Source organism: Epinephelus fuscoguttatus, linkage group LG19 (assembly GCF_011397635.1).
Source record: "Epinephelus fuscoguttatus linkage group LG19, E.fuscoguttatus.final_Chr_v1".
Lineage (NCBI taxonomy): Eukaryota > Metazoa > Chordata > Actinopteri > Perciformes > Serranidae > Epinephelus > Epinephelus fuscoguttatus.
The window spans coordinates 14,949,038-14,970,325 of record NC_064770.1 but is presented as its reverse complement, the minus strand read 5'-3'; the positions used below and the strand labels follow the sequence as shown (position 1 = coordinate 14,970,325).

Sequence of the window (21,288 nt, the reverse complement as noted above, 5' to 3'; positions counted from 1 at the left end):
AGCAGAAAGAACCAACGGCTGTCCCCTGTCCACCCTGGATGATATCGCCAGCTCTTGTTGCCTCTCCAGAACAAAAAAGGCCATCCATGAACACCTCCATCCCGCACACCACCTGCTCAGCCTGATGCCCTCCAGGAAGCAGTACAGGCGCATACAGAGTAGCACAAACAGACTGAAAAACAGGTTCTTTCCATGGGCTGTCAGGACACTCAGTACCCATATGATCTGAACTCTGAACTGTCGATACGCTGCAATACTTACCCTTTCATAAGCTAATATAACAAGTACAATATCTCACTTGCCAGCAGTGAAATAATCTCAGTGATGAAAAATTTCAGGAACAATCAAGACACCAAACAAGCAGCAGGTGGTAATGATGGTAATATTCATGAGGGTCAAACATACCTTTGCGAAGGTGCTAAAAATCTTCGACGTCACCTTGAGGGATCTCCTCTTTTCCCCGTCGTACACAATCTTGGATCCCACCAGAGTGTTGGCCTGAGTAATGATGGCCTTGTCAAAACCATTGCACTCAGAGCTCAGCTGTAATCTGGGGAACCCAAAGGTATTTATTAAATAACATACAAGACAGTCAGGAGCGTTGACACTGACTGAGCTTCATTATTTGCAAAATACAGTAGGAGCCAAGGTCCTCATCTGACGAAAGATAAATGTGTTAAGATTTTATTATTTTTATTTTATATCAGAAAGCAAATGGACTCAGCTGCAGCTGTCCATTAATATGCCCCTCCTGAGCATGGCTTAATGTACAGTTCATTGGAACTACATTTTAAATCATACTCAATTTTTATTCCAGTTCTGGTTATCTTTTTGTTTTGTGTTATTTATTTCAAAACTTTCAGAATAAAATCAATTAAAAATAAATTACCTGATTTTTTGGTAATTGTACTCGTGCTTCTCCCAGGTTTTAGAATAAAGCTCTTTCACTTTGTCAAGGATCTCTCTGTGACACACACATGGAAACACACACACACAAATACACAGTCAGGTGTATGATCTCTGTAGTGTTGACATGACTTGCTCTGATTAAAGCATAAACAAAAGAATGCAATTTAGGGAGAAGCAGTGATGGTGTTTGCTCTTACTTGGAACCTTCACAGAGTTTAGTGGGCGGAGGGTGGCTTTTCTTGTGGCGAGGCGGACTGTGGGACGCTGCATCACTGTGGAGATCAAAGAGAACATCAAAACAGGAGAAACAGGACAGGTGGGTAAAAGGTTGATGCCCCAAATGCAAACTGAAGATATAATTGGCTCTGAGCACACAGTTGGCACTGAAACAATGGCACCCTAGCTTTACCCTTTAAATTAGTTGTCGCATGTCAAAGCACTTAAAACATAAAGGCATGACATTTCAAGCGTAGTCTCACATGTATTCACACATGTCTGGACAAAAAGAGCCAAATCAGCCTCTTTTTCTCAACATCAAAAGTCATTTCACACTCAGTACTTTTTTTCCACAGCTTTGTGCACTCTGGCAAAGAGTGACGTGTGAAGGTGGACAAAGACTGTCAAAGTGTTCGACAAAAGTGACAAAATCTTCCCTTATTATATCAGCATCTTTTTCTGCTCTGGTCTTACAGTCCTCTCAAACCCAAGCTTTGCCTCTCGATCTTTTGCTCCTATTAACACACATCCAGCACACAAAATGACCTCACTGCTATATGCGCTATAGGTGGTTGGGAAAGGTAGCTTCACATTTACTTGTTGTCAACCTTAGACCTGATGAGAGTGGTCAGCAGGGATCCCAAACAGAGGAGAGTAAATACCAAAAAGCACAGTGACTTTCGAGTCCGTCGCCTCATGACTCTCCCCTGCTGCTGAACTTCACCTGCTAGCACTCTCAACTTTTTTTCTCACACTCTTGTCTCACAAGAGTGTTAATATTTGGCCTTCCTCCTGTTTCATGTTTTATTTTACCTTACTCCTCCTCCTCCAACTCCTTGTCCTCTGCCCCCCACCCCCCATTTCTGCCTGTCTGGTTTGACTCATTAGCCATATTTAAACATGTGTCTTGAGCCATCAGATCACATGTAGACAGCTCTAAGTAGGCTACAGGTGTGAGTGCACCCTACGTTGCCTATATGAATTAGTCTCACTTTGTTTTCCCTTGGTCAGTTCATTATAGGGAGGACTGAGTGTTCTTGGTTTTTGAGTTTCAGTTTGCTGTATTCTTCCCTTCCTGTGTTACTGTGCTGTTTTCCCTCCTTTACCCAGCTACACACCTGTCCTATATTACCCTCATTAGTCTTTCCCTGCTCCTGAGTTTCTCCCAGCCAGCTACACACCTGTCCTGTATCAGCCTCATTAGTCCCTACCTGCTCCACAGTTTTAACTCAACCAATCAGCTCATCACCTCATCACCTCATTCCTCTGAGCTTCTCTGTCCCCTTTCTTCTCTTAGGGTGCGTCCCAAGTCTCTTAAATTACTGCTAGTGCTACTGCTAGCTGACTTTGCTAGCTGTTTAGCCCCTCCCACCTAGGAAAAAATGCGAGGAACTAGCGCTAGGAGCGATGAGCGAGCATTGTCAGTTTAAGAGACATGAGACGGCCTTACTCTGAAGTGTCACGTGAAGCGACGTCCATTCCTGATGACAGCGGCACAACTGGATCTGCTGCATAACGGAGCCAGCATTTAGCGTACATCCAAAGTCTCATTATATTCGCTGATCAAAGCCGTAACCCCCTGCCCCCCGCCGTCATGACTTTGGTCACACAGTTTTGCATGTGTTACCATTGTTATTGAGACATTTGCCGAACTTTGTGGCAATTAAAGAACGGTCTGTAGCCCTGCCACTGTCACTGTGATGAGCATCATTATCATTATTATTATCATCATCACTATTATTAAATCCACTCGCCATCATTCAACAAGTCAGCTGCTGAGTGAATAAGACATCAGACCTGTCAGTCTACCTCAATCAATTTTATCAATTTTATTTATAAAGCCCAATATCACAAATCACAATTTGCCTCACAGGGCTTTACAGCATACGACATCCCTCTGTCCTTAGGACCCTCACAGCGGATAAGGAAAAACTCCGCAAAAAAAAACCTTTAACGGGGGAAACCTCAGGAAGAGCAACTGAGGAGGGATCCCTCTTTCAGGACGGACAGACGTGCAATAGATGTCGTACAGAACAGATCAGCATAACAAATTAACAGTAATCCGTATGACACAATGAGACAGAGACAGAGAGAGGTGCAGGACAGACGGTAATGACAGTAGCTTACAACAACATGAAAGTAATAATATTAATTAATATTAATATTAATAGGCTAATTAATATTACCTACAAGCTATTAAACATTATTCCACTCACATGATATGCAGGACAATTAATGATGGGCAAATGTGTGTGTGTTTGTGTGTGGTGTTATATCAACACGTGTGGTTCTGGACATGAGCAGCTGTACATTTAACAGCCACACATCACCGACAGTCCGCTGAACAACGCAACAGATTGTGAATGAAATAAACTTAATTACTACATGACAGTCTTGCACGAAATGTCATTAACGTTACTCTTTGTAGTCACGTAGGCATGTGGATTACAGCGTTTCATTGCAAAGAATGCATGTAACGGGTACACTTGCACTATTTCTCCGCCATCTCATTCAAATGAGACAGATAAAGGGGGCGGGTATTTATACGTCATGGCCTCAAGCTGAAAAAGACTTCCTGTTAGGAACCTCTCGACCATCCTAGCTCGTAGCTGCTTAAAGCTTGCTGCTAGCTCCTAGCGCTAGCTCCTCACTGCACAAATAAGAGACTTGGGACGGCCTAGAAGATGGCGGACCTCGAACGACTTCAGGTTCAAGCGAGGAGCTAGCAGTAGCACTATAAAAATAAGAGACTTGGGACGCACCCATAGGCCTCCTAAAAGTTCTCTTCCCTGCTCCTAACATTTTTTCACCTTTGGAGCTCTCTCAATCCAATCAAGCCAATCCTGGCCCTTGGACCCATTTTAAACGGTCCTTGGCTTGACTTTCAAAAGCCCTTTTTAAACAGGAATTGTGCAAATTTGCAGGAAAGCCCAATCAGTCTTCTTTCAGCATTAGCAGTATAAAAACAAAATCGGGGAATGCAGCAAAATGCCACCTGTCTACTTTTGTTTATACAGAATGCGCCTTTTTCGGGGCAATGGGGGGCATGAGCAAGTAACAAAACGTGTAGCTCAGTGTGTGTCGTAAACAGTGACATGGGAGGGAAGCCACGGCTGGTCAGTTCTTCGGCGATTCTCTCATAAGTCGGCCCGTTCTTCACCGTTCCCGTCATCTGACGGTTAATGGCCTCTTCATTTGCGAGGGCAAGGAGGATGCGCAATTCCTTGTCTCCCCAGTTGCTCATCTTTACCCTCCTTGCCCTCGTGTCTGTTAGGTTTGCTTTTCCCTCTTGCTACTAGCTGCTCGCTAATTCCTGCTATCAGCTGTTTCCTGTTTATCCACCGCCAGTGGGTCGCACGTGCAGCATCATCAACAGCTCCTTCAACAAGTCTTCAACAGCCCCTCTCATGGTGGAAGGGCGCATCGGGTTGTTTAAACTAAAAGGGTTCCGCCAATATGACTACCCTACGAGGCGGAAAATTTGGCACTTCGGATCAACTCGCCAATCCAGCTCTGTGTGTCTAAACGCTTGCAGCTTGCCAGCAAAACCGCCCAACATTCACGGAAAATCTGGCAGTGTAAAAGAGGCTAAAGTATACTATATGTGGCCTGCCACACAATATTGGTAAATCAAGCAAGATTGCTTTGCATTTTTTCTGTTCACCTTATAATGGTAACACTGTTATACAGTTTGTAGACATGCACCATGTAGGAACTATCATAATACATGTGTGATTTTTTGGCTAATGTGTTTTCATGATTTGACAGTAAACAAGAAAACGGAACCTATGTGATGCGAGAAGCAGCTGGCCCCCAGGCATTTTCGCATTATCTTATCTGGCCCCCATTCAAAAAAGTTTGGACACCCTGTACTAGAGCATTGATAACTTTTTCCTTGGCAATCAAGACTGCAACATCATCCACATATGCAGACAATATACGATATGTGCTGTATTAAGCGGGTAAGATCAGACCATCAATATCAGACCATATTCTATGCAGGTAACAACCTTGTCGGGCCCCCTTTTTAATTTATTTGGGGAACTCAGTCCCCCATTGATCTTCAGCACACTGTCAGTGGCTCGGTACACAACTGTGATCAAAGCCGTAAGACTTGGGTTGAGACCAAACCTCTTCAGGATCCTCCAAAGGTAGCGATGCTCAACCCTGTTAAAAGTGTTTTCTTGGTTTCTTGGATGAACCTGGCCGTCCAAAACATCACTAATTAAAACAAGTTGTCTACAATAAACTTATATTTGGTATATGCAAGGATCTAAGAAATGCAAAGCATTTGGTAGACCCTTAAGTTACAAATCAGAAAATGTAAACATCATTACACCTGGCTTACTTTCCAGTAATTGATGAAAACAACACATAACAGCATAAAATTACTTAATTGCATTAACAATTAACCCACATCGCCATAACTTTTCAAATGTTGCTGATAATACCACTGAAAAATCAGCAGAGATGCAACAGTTAATCAATTAATTAGTTGTCAACTGTTAGATTAATTACCAACTAATCAGTTTAAGTTTTTTTAAGGAAAAAAGGAAAAAATTTCGGAATCCAGCTTCTTATAAATGTGTATGTAAATTTGTTGGTGTCTTTACTCCTCTATGACAGCAATCTGAATATCTTTGGGTTGTAGACAAAACAAGACATATGAGAATGTCATCTTGGGCTTTGGGAAACAGTGATCGGCATTTGTGGTGGTGCTGGTGATATGTAGAAAATCAAATGTCACACTATTTTTGACTAAATACCTCAATATCAATATTGACCAGTGGTGCTTTCACACAATATCTACTCAATGGGATTTTTGATGAATAATCAGTAATGTGTGTAATAGTAACAGTAATGACTTGTTCCTCCTCCTCCCTTCTTTTCAGTTGCAGCTCCAAGTTTTCTTTCTCATGTTTTTTCCTCTTTCATTAAGCCATCACTGCTGTTATGCATAGAATTAAACTGGGTCTTGGTGCACACTGCGGTGTGCTGCACTTGTTGCTCTTGAAATACAAATAGGTAAGATGTAGAGGAGGGAAAGTAATCCCTTTTTTGGTATCGATCCTATTGACGCTAGGATTTCAAACATACCTGTTGGGTGTGTTTGATTTTTACTGAGCATGCAGGCTGGATGGTGCATCAAACCAGTGACTGATTAAGGTAGGTGCAACCTGTTTTCTTTAACTGTGCTGAGGTACAGAAATGCAATTATAATGATGTAATTATTAGTACATCACTTTACCAGTGAAGGTGTAAATTAAATATGTACCTTTCCAAAAATGTCTCTTCTCAGCTGCAACTTCTAATTTTGCTATTTTCTTTTTTTTTTACTCTGTAACATCTGTGACATCATATGTAGCAATGTAATACTTAAGACAGAAAATACTGAAGAAAAGTAAAATTAGTAATATTTCAAAATAATCAAAAAAGTACACATTTTTACCACTGAGAGTTACAAGCTCAGTGTTTGTTCAGATTAAATTATGTGTCCTCGCACAATTTTTTGTCCACTTTTTTCCCCACTAAGTGCCTGTTGTCAAAAGTCAAGTTCACAGTCAAACTGCCTGGAGAACAGGCGACAAATATGGCAACTGAAAGGACGTTTTTGTGATTCTGTGAAGTACAAAACTTGCCCTCATGCGACGAGCCTTTGGGCATGAGCAGAGTGCTGCAGTTGGATGTATAACAAGGTCACGGCCAATATGAGTGGAATCCCATGTGCAATGTCTAGGATGGCAACGTGTGGCAACAGGCTAGTTTCTCTAAAAAGAAAATAACATTTCATCCCATTAATGGCCTAATTGACTGGATGTATTAACCCTGCATAGATATGTCTACCATTGTGAATTTGGGGAAAGGAAAAGAGGAGTTGCACTTTGCAAGGCTGGTTAGTTTTATTTTGTCGACTTGGTACCCTGCAGCAGAACACAAAGGAGAAAGTTAGCGAAGTGGAAGCAAAGATAAGCTACTCCGAAAAGCTAAAAACACAAGTTCTCGGCCACTGAGTCGTCATCAGTGTGACGGGGCCTGCTGGACATCAGCAGCTACAGGGAGCCATCGCCCCACACTGTGAAGACCCATCAACTGGCCAACGACCTGAATATGTTTTATTTATTATATTTATTTTAAACTGCACCACAATAGTTTGATTTAATTGCCTTGAGATGACTATGACATGGATAAATGAGAATATCCGCAGATGTATCTGTATCTGTTCAACAACAATATTATTTGTTTGTGTATGTGCATTTGGATAGAAGACCATCAGTGGGCAAGGTCACACTGCATCGACAAACTGGAAGTCACTTAAATCAGCAAATGTTGCATTTTCTAACCTAAATTTCAAATAATAATATCAAATTGATTTAATCATGGCATATAATCAATTATAAAAAAAAATATAGGGGCGGCACGGTGGTGTGGTGGTTAGCACTCTCGCCTCACAGCAAGAGGGCTGCCGGTTCGATCCCGGGCGTGGGAGCCCTTCTGTGTGGAGTTTGCATGTTCTCCCCGTGTCAGCGTGGGTTCTCTCCGGGCACTCCGGCTTCCTCCCACAGTCCAAAGACATGCAGATTGGGGACTAGGTTAATTGATGACTCTAAATTGTCCGTAGGTGTGAATGTGAGCGTGAATGGTTGTTTGTCTCTATGTGTCAGCCCTGCGATAGTCTGGCGACCTGTCCAGGGTGTACCCTGCCTCTCGCCCGATGTAGCTGGGATAGGCTCCAGCCCCCCCGCGACCCTCAAGAGGATGAAGCGGTTAGAAGATGAATGAATGAAAAAAAAATATATACACATTCTCATACTGTACTTTTCATCTCTCTTTCCCCTGTCTTATTTGTATCTAAACTACATTTCATAAATTGTCTGAACCCCACCATGATGGATGGATGGATGGATGGATGGATGGATGGATGGATGGACGGATGGATATAAATATATGCCTATTTCTCATACTGAAGCTATCATCCAAGATTTGTGATGATTGGATGAATCATTAATGATTATGGCCAAGTTATTGCTAGGCGACACCATTTGCAAAGGTTTTTGATTGATAGCGGAAATGTGCATCTCAGTTTGGCGTTGATAGAGTCAAAATCAAAAAAGTATATTAATTTTACTGTTTTTCACAAAATCCTTACCACAGATGTATTAGGGTTCTGCCCCTTTGGGCTATTTGTTATATGAAGTGTAAAGAAAAAGAGAATCAATGGAGGAATGCTTATAATAGTGCTATGCAAACTATGTCAATAAATCAGTGGCTCATATGGTGTTCCAGCCAAATGTGGTTTGCCGAGAAATAGCTTAATGCATAAATCTTGGCAGGTTTTGGACACTTTGTGACTCAATGACATTAAATCATGGAAGCTGAGATGCCTGGAGAAAAGCTTTTTTCCCTGGTTAGACACTTGAATTCCACTCCAGCTGCTGATCACATAAACAAACAACTTTTTTTGTGATAAATATTTATTCTCTTTACCTGCATTTTCCATTTCATCTCATGTTGCTCACCAAAAAAACACACACACACAAACATTGACATAACTCTAAAGGGTTGATGCTCGAATGTTTGGTCTGGAGAAATAAGTCCCACCTTACCATGTTGTGATTGGTGAAAGCACAAAACGTTGTTTGTCCAGTCATAGCAAACAAAGGGCCAGGGCCTTGAAATCCCAGGATAAAAACAGACAAAATCCACAGCTCCACATCTAGGGGTTTGTAGACACTTGAGAAAAGCAGACAGAGGGCCCTTGGCCATGGGCAGTAGGCATGTAGCTGTGGACTCAATGCATATTGCTGAGATGCAATGACTGCAGTCAAAATCAACACTCTTTGTCTCCTGGCGAAACAAAGTCTTTCAAAGTCCTACCCCCATCCCTCCAGACCATCCATTCCAGCATCAACCATTCCACAAGCTAGCCCCCAAACAGTTCTCGAGTTTGGTCACAACAGCTTGTACATTATTACTGTGGATAAGAAAATCACTGTTAAGACTCGATAAGTATAAAAGGCAATACTCCCAGTTACACAAGACCCACTCAAAAACATAAAAGACACATTGTAACAATGACAATGACAAGCCCCAACCAATACATTCATCCTTGTACTTGTGAGAGTTTTAAAATCAGGCAAAGAGACCAATTTACGTGGTTTCAAATCTTTTTGATGGTTATTCCAAGTGAGAGGAGTGGAGCACATAAGAGATTTTTTTCCCAGCTCAGTCCGAGCACTAGGAACAGACAACAAAACTGAGTCTTGAGATCTCAGACTATAGCTACAGTCAGATCTCTGTTCAATCAAAGTACAAATGTACGTAGGGAGTTTACCCAGTATGATTTTATAAATGAACAAATACCAGTGATTGAGCCTACGAAAGGTCAAAGAAGGCCAACCAGCCCTAGAATAAAGCGTAGAGTGATGAGTGAGGCCTTTACAATTTGCAACAAATCTCAGTGCACTATGATATGCAGTATCTAACATGTGCAAACAATGCGCAGAAGTGGAACATTTAAATCAAAATAACCTCCAGCAGACACCAGCTGAACATCTGTGGTGATAAACACAGCTTTTTACACACAGCAAGAGTGTTTTTGTAACGTTGTCTTATGATTGTTGCATTTTGATTTCAGTGCAAATGTTTTGGCTACTGATGAGCCAAGTCAGTATTCCATGTAAGTCCATCCACAACAGTTTGTTCCTGTCCAGTCAGCTGCCACTGGGTATGGGAACTACTTTCCACCTGGTCCACAGTCTCCCAGGTGAAGCCTCAAAACCCCCTGACTGTGCAGCTTCAACAAGAGGTCAAACTCAGCTGGCATGGCGTGAAATTTTTGCTTCGCTTTCATGTCATCATAGTAGTGGTTAGTCAGGGCATAGAGTCCATGTGGGTGATTACTGAAAGGCCAGAACCCGTAAAGATGCACATCAGCACAGATTTCCAGTGCCAGGCTAACCATCATTATTCCAGTGCTGAGCCTCATTTCTTGTAAGCCTTGGGAGCGCCAGAACTGGGCCAGACTCTTGAGGTAGTCAGGGTTGAAGAAGACAGCCCGTGTGGGGCTTTCAAATTCCAAAGTGGTGTAGGCAGCCCGCAGGCACACAGGAGTGGAGAAGCCAAAGGAGAAGGCGGGAAGGAGCAGCAGTGAGTTGCCGTAGGTACGCAGACTCTCCACAAACGGACGTCGATACCCATTTAGAGACCCATACCTGAAAATAATAAAAATCTTAATAAGATAAGACAAGCAACACAACAAAAGAAACATTACAAGGTCCTTAAACCCTTTTGCTCACTTATTTCGGAGGATTGTTGGGTTTGCTGTCACAAGGTCAGTCTTGATGCCCACATCTTCCTCATAGCCATTTTCCAAAGGAGGTAGGTTGCACCTGCAAAAAGAAGACTTAGGCCCTTTCTACATGTGTACAGATATCTTTAAAAATTGATACACTCCTCTCCTACACTCCTCTTTAGAGAAATAATTCTGTCCACATACTAAGTTTAAGTGTAATGTAGTCATTGGTCTAACCAAACCAGTTGTCCGCCATTGTTGTTGTTTGTAGCATATGCGGTAGCACTTTATAATACAGCCCGTGTTTTACGACGTAACTCCCCGTGTCTTACGGCGTAACTTCCCGTGTCTGACGGCGTAACTCCCCGTGTCTTACGACGTAACTCCCCGTGTCTTACGGCATAACTTCCCGTGTCTTACGGCGTAACTCCCCGTGTCTTACGGCATAACTTCCCGTGTCTTACCATATACTTATTGGGACTTTCATGGTAACTCTCTGACATCTACATGGCATTTTAGAGGAACCTGTTGTGTAGTTTCGCTTGTCTTACAGTAGACCTGCCGGGGTCTTACAGTGGAACTGCTACTGTCTTATGCTGTCACTCCCAGTGTCTTATAATGGAACTTCATACGTCTTACCTTGCACTTACTGGGACTTCCCGGGTGACTCTCTGACATCTACCATGACATTTTGGGGGAGCCTATATGGTTTAGTTTCACTTATGACTTACAGTGTAACTCGCTATGTCTTACAGTAAAACGTCTTACAGTCCAACTCCTGATGTCTTACCATGTAGGCCTACTTATTAAAACTTATAACTATAAAATCAGATATGATTTACAGTTTTAAAATACACGAAAATCATACTGCAATATGTAACCTGTTTAATCACACAATGACAACTTCAGAGTTATAAAATATCTTTATTCTTTACCACGCAGACACCTGGTACTTACATGCTAAGTGCCCAAGACTTAGCATGTAAGTACCAGGGACCGGGCTGTATTGTAAAGTGCACACTGTTCACCCTTCCTTACCATGCAGGTACCTGGTACTTACACTCTAAGCACCCGAGACTTCTGCTGTACCTACCAGGGACTTTCCCTGTAATTACCAGAGACCTACACTGTACTTATCAGGGACCGGGCTGTATTGTAAAGTGCACACTGTTCGCCCTTCCTTACCATGCAGGTACCTGGTACTTACACTCTAAGCACCCGAGACTTCTGCTGTACCTACCAGGGACTTTCCCTGTAATTACCAGAGACCTACACTGTACTTATCAGGGACCGGGCTGTATTGTAAAGTGCACACTGTTCACCCTTCCTTACCATGCAGGTACCTGGTACTTACACTCTAAGCACCCGAGACTTCTGCTGTACCTACCAGGGACTTTTTCTGTAATTACCAGAGACCTACACTGTACTTATCAGGGAGCGGGCTGTATTATAAATTGCACACTGTTCACCCTTCCTTACCATGCAGGTACCTGGTACTTACACTCTAAGCACCCGAGACTTCTGCTGTACCTACCAGGGACTTTCCCTGTAATTACCAGAGACCTACACTGTACTTATCAGGGAGCGGGCTGTATTATAAATTGCACACTGTTCACCCTTCCTTACCATGCAGGTACCTGGTACTTACACTCATTGTGTGATTAAACAGGTTACATATTGCAGTATGATTTTCGTGTATTTTAAAACTGTAAATCATATCTGATTTTATAGTTATAAGTTTTAATAAGTAGGCCTACATGGTAAGACAAAAGGAGTTGGACTGTAAGACGTTTTACTGTAAGACATAGCGAGTTACACTGTAAGTCATAAGTGAAACTAAACCATATAGGCTCCCCCAAAATGTCATGGTAGATGTCAGAGAGTCACCCGGGAAGTCCCAGTAAGTGCAAGGTAAGACGCATGAAGTTCCATTATAAGACACTGGGAGTGACAGCATAAGACAGTAGCAGTTCCACTGTAAGACCCCGGCAGGTCTTAGAGGAGTTACGCCGTAAGACACGGGAAGTTACGCCGTAAGACACGGGGAGTTACGTCGTAAAACACGGGCTGTATTATAAAGTGCTACCGCATGCTTATTTCATAAAGTAACAATTGGCATGTGCAAATTTAGGACATTACATCACCATTTCCCAAACACTCCACATGTCCCCACAGATAAACAGATACCAGAGTTTTAAAAAAAAATATGCTCCTTCGAAGGTGTTTTGTGACCTTAAACTGTGTTTCCATGTAGACGAGATGCCAAAATGTATAGGCCAATATTAGGGATGTCCCGATCAAGTTTTTTGCCCCCAGTCCCAATCCAAGTCATCCAGGCTGCCATCAGCCCTTCAGTCCACTACATCGGCCACCTTTCTCACCTGATAACAAACTGAGCTGAATCGATCATCTTTCCACAGCCGCTGTCGCTCAGGATCCCTCCGTTCCCGACAACAGCACACGTGTCCCATCTTTTGTTTTGAAACGGATGCTCCTGGAACAAACACCACCAAAAATTGTTCAATATGAAAAAAAAAAAGTTTTCTTTATATCTTAAAGCCGTAAACCATGCTGGGTAGTCGTGTGTGTCAAAGAGCCTGTATGTAAATAGACACATGACCTTCGGCAGAACTTGGAGAAGAAAATGAAAATGATATATCCTTTGTGGTAAAACATTAAGATACCAAACAAGCAGCTGGTAAAATTCATGGAGGACAAACATACCTTTGCAAAGGTACTGAAAATCTCCTGGGTCACGTTGAGGTCCTCTTCCTTTCCCGTCATACACAATCTTGGATCCCACCGAGTGGAGTGTGTATTTGATAAGGCCAATAAAAAGCAAATGTGTTGGAACAAAATACTTTTGGGTTGAGTAATTTTGTATTTAAAATACTCAGAATACTTTCTCCACAAATCTAAAAACAAAATAATAGGCTACACATTCTTATAGTATTGGATGTAACAATATTTTTACTTTTTTTAAAAGTATTTTTATCTATATGTTTTTTTAAACTTGGGCCATTCAATGTGCCCTTCAGTGACATAGTGGTCTGTTTTACTGGACTGTGCATAACATAGGAAATTGTATGTTGTTGTGGTTGATGCTTGGGATGAGTATGCTACAAATGAATTGCCTCACATGGGATCAAGACAGCTGTCTGAATCTAAATCTGAATCAATAAATAATATTTTAGGGTAGCCTACATGTCCCCAGGCTTTTTTCCCTCTTTTTCATTTGAAAAAAGTTGAACACAGGGCTCCAAAGGCTCCAAATTAGACAGCAAACAAGTTAGCTAGCTACAGTAGCTACAGTATCTTGCTGCTGTTTAGCTAGACTGTTGGTGGACAGGGTTCACAGCACAGCTAGACTAGACTTGCCAGGCATGCTGCTCACGTGGATGGACCCACACTACCAGTAGACTACCTTGCTGCTCATGTCTTCCAAGTTCAACAGATTGTCTGTCAAGGTATTTTATCTGAGTGTGACAGATGTCAGCTGGCTTGATGTATGATTTATGTCTGGGTCTGGCTACATAGCCTATTTTATAAATACATGGTGATGATAGTCATAATATCAAGCTAGTGATGCTTATGCTAACTGTCTAGGTTAGTGCATTACTCATGGTCTCAAATTTTGAGCATTTTTGGTCAAGGACTTTTTGAGTTACTCACGAAAAGCTTTGTGGACCAACTGACCAACCAAGCGACCGAAAGAGTAACCTATAGAGCTGCGTGTTGCGGCTAAAAAGAAAAAGAAAAAAAGTTTTTTTTGTAGGCCTATTTGAAAATAAAAAAATACATGTATTTTATTTTGATACATTTTCTGGCACCAGTATTTTGTATTTTATTTTGATACATTTATTTGAGGGGTATTTTGTATTTTGTACCAAAATACATTTTGATGTATTTTTGCCCATCTCTGCATACAAGAAATTTGACTCCGGTCTTGAATTTACATCCATTAAAAGTGCTTGTCAAAGTGTTATTGGACGTGTCTGAGGACATAATGGAAAAGACCCTACAGAGAAATGAAATGTTTTTCCTTATTGTAACTGGATGGTTAGTGGGATATTCCCTGCAGTGTGATCTGTCCAAGTGTCTTGTGTCCCTAATCACGTGCAGAGCAATCTGGAAATCCATCGGTAAAAAAAAAAAAAAAAAAATATATATATATTCTTCCTTTACCTCTGGAGGCACTGCCAGTAATTTTGCGACTAACGGAAGTGCAGGGGCCTCGGGGAACGCTCACCCCTTTCACTTTCGGTGGTGCCCCTAGGGAATCGCCTTGTTGTTTACATATACTTCCAGGTAAAAACACCAGAGTATAGCTATATATATATATATATATATATATATATATATATATATATATATATATATATATATATACATACATCTTCCATTGTGAGTACTATGACTCAAGGCTCAAGCATCTCATCACGCACACTTTGTAACAGGGACGCACTTGAAACTGAAAGAAGTTACTTATCTTTCCTACCTAGCAGCCAAAGGAATTTTCTGTTAAAGAGGAAATTATTCTTGCTTATTCTTCAAAACTGCAGTTGTGGTTGTTCACAGGTTTATCTTTTAAGTTAACTGTGAAACAATGCCTGCAGCTACAACATTAATTTGACTTAAAACCAGTTGTATCAGAAGTCTATCAAGCTGCAACCTCTTGGGCGAAAAAATGAAGTTAATCGGGGAGTGCCAAAAACTGCAGTTCATTGAATGGCACCTCAAGGCTGGCTCCAAAACAGTCAGTCATCATGTGCCCCCATGTTAAAATGCTGGTTGTTTACAGCCTGATACAAAAAAACGGTTTGGGTCTCTATAGCTAATTTCAACAGTCTTGACAACTGTATGGGGGTGAATTTTAATAACTCACTTATATTTTATTTGCTGAACTTGAGGCTTCAAAATGAATGGGTGATGTCACAATTCATTCATTCATTCATTCATCTTCTAACCGCTTCATCCTCTTGAGGGTCGCGGGGGGGCTGGAGCCTATCCCAGCTGACATCGGGCGAGAGGCAGGGTACACCCTGGACAGGTCGCCAGACTATCGCAGGGCTGACACATAGAGACAAACAACCATTCACGCTCACATTCACACCTACGGACAATTTAGAGTCTCCAATTAACCTAGTCCCCAAATCTGCATGTCTTTGGACTGTGGGAGGAAGCCGGAGTGCCCGGAGAGAACCCACGCTGACACGGGGAGAACATGCAAACTCCGCACAGAAGGGCTCCCACGCCCGGGATCGAACCGGCAACCCTCTTGCTGTGAGGCGAGAGTGCTAACCACCACACCACCGTGCCGCCCGTGATGTCACAATAGCTAACATTATTCATAGTCTATAGACTATGGTTTTTATGCAGTCAACTGTGTGGCTCCATTTGCATGACTAACTTTGATAAACAGAGTAGAGTGAGATGGCTTCTTTACTACATTTCAGGAGGCTCATCGTGTGTCCAAGTGTTGTAATATCTGTGGTCTGTGGTACGTGTGCTTGTGCAGTTATGTATCCTCTTCTCTTGCAGTTATTGTGTTTCAAAAAGATTAAGTCCCAGTTTTAGAACTCTAAACCCACAACCTATGGTATATTGGTATTACTGTAAATGTCAGAGTGTGTCAGCTAAACATCCTTTCATTTCAGGTGGGTATTCGTGTGATTGCCTCTCACACATCGCATTCAATGACTCTTAAGGTTTCAGTGTGAGGGTTTCTGCCATGTCTGTTTAAAAATATTTTGATTTTTCTCACAGACACTTCTAAAGGCAATAACTTTTTTACACTATTATAAAACAACTAGCCTGTCAATTATTTTGCATTGAAGAAGTTATGCTTTCCAAAATATTTTTTTAAGTTTCCATGCTAGTATCTTTACTCTTAGATTGCTTGGTGTAGTGAGATAACTCATTGTATTGACGTACATATACACATAGTGCCTTATGAGACATATTCACTTACACCTGGGTTAAAAGGGTTAAATCAGCCTCTATTTCTCACACGAACTACACCTTTCACGGCTATGTGACATGAGTGGAAAAACTGCAAAATGCTTCTATTTTCCCCCAATATCATTAGCTTCTATAACAATATATTCTCCCACTCTAGTCTTGTAGCCTTGTCAAACCCCAGCATGCCTCTTTATCATGCCTCTGACTATCTTTTTACCCCCATTAACACACCTTCAGCACCAGAAATACAAAAATCTGTTCTAGGTGGTTGGGAAAGGTAGCTTTACACTTACCTGTTGTTGACCATGGACCAGAGGAGAGTGGTCAGCAGGGTCCCCAAACAAATGAAAGTGAACATTAAAGAGAAGTGTGACTTCAAATGCTGTCCCCTCATAACTCCCCTCTTCCTCTTGCTAAATGTTAGCCCCTTCACCTTTTGTTCTCACACTCTGTCTCTCGAGACTTTCAATATTTCAACAATATTTCTACAGTTTCATGCTTTATTTTACTCCACTCCTCCCTCCACCTCCTCTTGCTCCTCCTATTCCTGCCTGTCTGGATTGAATCAGTGGTTGTTTTTACCCCTGGTATTAACATGCATATATTTTCTGACAAAATGCAAATCACTCTTCTGTTGCAGTACATTTAGCTTACAACCTGTGACCACAAGCCTTTGTGGCTAAACCTGAAATCATCAGTATTTTCCAATGCAGAATGGAAATGGAAATGGAAATATGCATTATATGCGGAAATAAGGGCATTGACCTGTTAGGTAGGATCTTTTTCTTGGCCCATGAGTGTCTCATCTTTCTGGTTTTCCAGTTTAGCAACATGTCCATAAACAAAACAGCTTTTAACACATTGTCTCCTACCTGGCAGCTGAAAGATTTTCCTATTTAAAAGGAAGTTTTCTTGCTTATTTGTTTAGACCTGCAGTGTTGGTTACCGGTGTTGGAGACTGGATGGCAGCGTGAGACCGCGAGACCACTGTGAGATTTTGAGATTCAACATGGCGGCGCCGAGCTGCTAGATTAGATATCAACAAACTCGCCAAACAAATATAATTACTTAACGGATGACAACTCCAGCCTGCACCATCAGCCAGAGTGGAGGACCTAGAAGAGTTTATCGATCACTACTACTACGAAAAGGCGTCATGGAGGGTCCTGCCGACAACCCCAATAAGAGGAAGAAGACTGACTCAGCCACCGATACACAAGACTTATTATCCTCCGAATTTAGCGTCTTGGAATCCATCAACAAGAAGCTAGAAGTGCTCGGTATGCTCCACCAGGAGATAAAAGACCTGAAGGTAAGCTTGGAGTTCATTTACCAGCAGATTAGCGACCTGCAGCAAAACAACGCTGAACTCCACTCCACCTTAGCGGCGGTCACTTCAGATGTAGATCTCCTCAAAAAGGAAAATAAACTCCTGAAGGAAACTATCCTCGACGTGCAGTCCAGAAGCATGAGAGACAATTTCATCCTGTCTGGCCTCCCGCAGAGCACCCCAGACAACCCGGACGTCCAGGTAAAAGTTCATGGTGACGGCCCTCAAGATCCCAACAGAGACTGTCAACAGTCACCGCGTCCACAGGCTCGGACCCCGAGGAGGTCAGCGTCCTCGTCCGATCATCGCCAAATTCGAACATTATCAGCAGAAAATGCCCGTTAAGAGTAAAGGACGAGAGCTAAAAGGCACATCGCAGTTATATCCCATTTTAAAAGAGAGGGGAAATAGGACCTCTCTTGTGGTTGACAAATTATACATAGATGGGCAGCTGTTCCGCCACTCTACCACCACCCCATGGCTCTTCTAAGTGAGATAAGTGCCCCTAAAACCACAAAACAAAGTAGAACCATAGCTTAATTGTATTATAAAAGGAATAAAAAATAAAAAAAAAAAAGACCAAAAGATGTGTGTGTGCATGTACATATATACTGGGGCTGCACTATTCTTGAAATATGTATATTTCATTCAAAATGGTACTCTGACACATTTCTCCTGCAACAGATAATTAAGCATTCCTGCGATTGCAATGCAATTAATCGTGCGGCCCTGGTATATATGTATGTATGTATGTATGTATGTATGTATATATGCAGATGTATATGTATGTACATGTGGATGTATGGATATATATGTACATATAATGAGCACAACACTGACTTATTGAAAAGGAAAAAAAGGAAAAAAAAAAAATCTCACAGGGTGTGAATGTACACTTCACATACTCCACCCAGTATTCTCCCTTTCCTCCTCTGATGATCCAGCCCTCTTTCACACAGTCTTCTCTTGACTATCTAACCTATGAGACAGCTCGACAACTATAATTGGAGGAGACTTTAACACGGTCCTAAATTCATCATTAGACCGATCTAGTAATTCAGTACACACAAAGCAGTCACAATAGGTAATACAGGAATATATGGATGATTTTGGGCTTGGCGATGGCTGGAGACTCAAATACCCATCGAAGAGGGAATATACTTTCTTCTCTCCTGTGCATCGCTCATTTTCAAGAATTGACTTTTTCCTCTTAAATAACTCCATCTCACAAAAAATTACCACAAAAATACACCCGATCATTATCAGCGACCATGCACCAATATCACTCAATCTGCAAATAGAAACCATCCATAAACGGCCCCCAACATGGCGCTTTAATATCTCTTTACTTAAAGACCCAGACTTTGACAAAATGGTGAGACGGGAGTGGGCAAACTTTCTTGAAGACAATGACTCTCCAACTTTATCTCCATCTTTAATATGGGAAAGTGGGAAGGCAGTAATCAGAGGAAAAATTATATCATACTCCTCCTACAAGAAGAAACAGGAATTGCAAGCAGAAAAAAACATTGAGGAAAAAATTAAACAACTAACACAGGAATATGCAAACAATCCAAGTGATCAAGTATGGACCCAATTACAGTGTACAAAATCGCAACTGGACAATATTCTATCAAAGAAAACTGAATTTATCATACAGCAACTAAGATATAATAATTTTGAACACAGTAACAAATCAGGAAAATTTTTGGCTATTCAGCTTCAACGCAATAAAGAAAAATCTCTGATACCAACAATCCAGGGGCCGTCCGAAATTACACACAATCTCCTCAGGAGATCAATCAGATTTTCTATTCTTTCTACCATAACTTATATTCAACAGTAAACAATCCAAACCCAGAAGATATTCAAGCTTTTCTCGATAACCTAAATTTACCTCAATTATCCACGGAACACAGAAATATGTTAGACGCCCCCCTGACTATTAATGACCTGCAGAGCGCATTAGACAAAATGCCAACAGGTAAGGCTCCAGGTCCAGACGGTTTTCCTGCCGAATTTATAAAACATTTATGTTATTATTCTGTTATTATATAATATTAGCACCACTTTTCATCAGGACAGTGACAGAGATCAAAAAGAATGGAGGTATAAGACCTCACATGAATACAGCAGCAATCAAATTATTACTAAAGCCAGACAAAGACCCCACACTTCCTTCTAGCTACCGTCCTCTATCACTAATCAACAGTGATATCAAAATTATCTCAAAGGCACTTGCTTCTAGACTGGAGAAAATAATCGCATCAATAATTCATAACGATCAAAGCGGGCTTCATTAATGGCAGACACTCAAGTAATAATGTCAGAAGAGTTCTTAATCTGATAAGTAAAGTACAACGCATTAATACCAAAGCAATTATTCTGTCACTTGATGCAGAAAAAGCCTTCGACAAGGTCAACTGGTCCTTCCTATTTGCCACCCTGAGTGGATTTGGCTTTGGAGAGTCATTTATCCAGTGGGTATCAGCCTTATATAATTCCCCTAAGGCCACAGTCACCACCAACGGGATCACATCTCAAAGCTTCACTTTGCAGAGAGGAACAAGACAAGGGTGCCCACTCACCTCTACTGTTTGCAATATTCATCGAACCATTGGCTATGGCAGTCCGTCAGAACAGCAAGATCATAGGTATCCATTCCGCCAATTCAGAGCATAAAATTAATCTATATGCTGACGACATTTTACTTTATCTACAAGAACCGAAATCGTCTTCACATGAAGTATTTAATCTCATAACAAATTTTTCTAAACTTTCGGACTACTCCATCAACTGGTCCAAATCAACAATACTGCCAATAACGGAGAACTCTTGGAATCCTGCAGACCAAAAATTTTTTCTCCCTGTGGGCAACATAAGATATCTTGCCATAAATATTTCACCCAAACTATCAGACCTGGTCCACCTGAACTTTAGCCCGCTGCTAGATAAGATCTGTGGTGACCTGAAGCGCTGGAATAATCTTCCCATCTCCCTCCTGGGACGAATAGCCACAGTTAAAATGAAAATTCTACCCCAAATTAACTATCTTTTTTCCATGATTCCATTCACACCCACATCGAAATGGTTCCTGTCATTAGATTCTGCAATTATAAAATTCTACTCAAAGAACAAAACAGCAAAAATTAGCCTAAGCACCCTTCAGAAAAACAAATTGGAAGGGGGACTGGACGCTCCTAACTTTAAACTTTACTATTTAGCTAACCAACTACAATACCTATTGAAATGGTTACATCCTAACGAAGATTACAACTCCTGGCTCGAACTAGAACAGGCGGACTGCAATAATATAAAACTCTCTGACCTCCCGTTTATCACCACTACACTCAGACGTCATAACTGTCTTAAGAACCCAATGATTGCTTCCACCTTATCAGCCTGGTGGAAAACGCTAGAAATCACAAACTCTCCGATAGAACCTTGCTTGCTTTCTCCAATTTGGCACAACCCGGATTTTGAAATTAACAAAAGACCTCTCCATTTTAGCACATGGGAGATGAAGGGAGTAACTCATCTCCATCACCTTTTCCAAGACAATATACTCATGACATATACA

The 21,288-nt window shown here is 41.5% G+C and overlaps 1 protein-coding gene across 3 annotated transcripts in view; it reads right to left on the bottom strand.

Moving 5' to 3' along the window:
• Positions 1 to 21,288, bottom strand: part of LOC125879981 (alpha-2,8-sialyltransferase 8E-like) — a 107,141-nt gene that overhangs the window by 43,863 nt on the left and 41,990 nt on the right. The window contains exon 1 of one of the 3 annotated variants that reach the window (XM_049562184.1): positions 16,672 to 16,745. The exons of the other annotated variants lie outside the window; for them this stretch is intronic. Coding sequence (XP_049418141.1) covers positions 16,672 to 16,736 — 65 coding nt within the window. The 5' untranslated portion in view covers positions 16,737 to 16,745. Of the gene's footprint in view, positions 1 to 16,671; positions 16,746 to 21,288 lie in introns of those variants that run through there. 3 annotated transcript variants of the gene reach the window in all.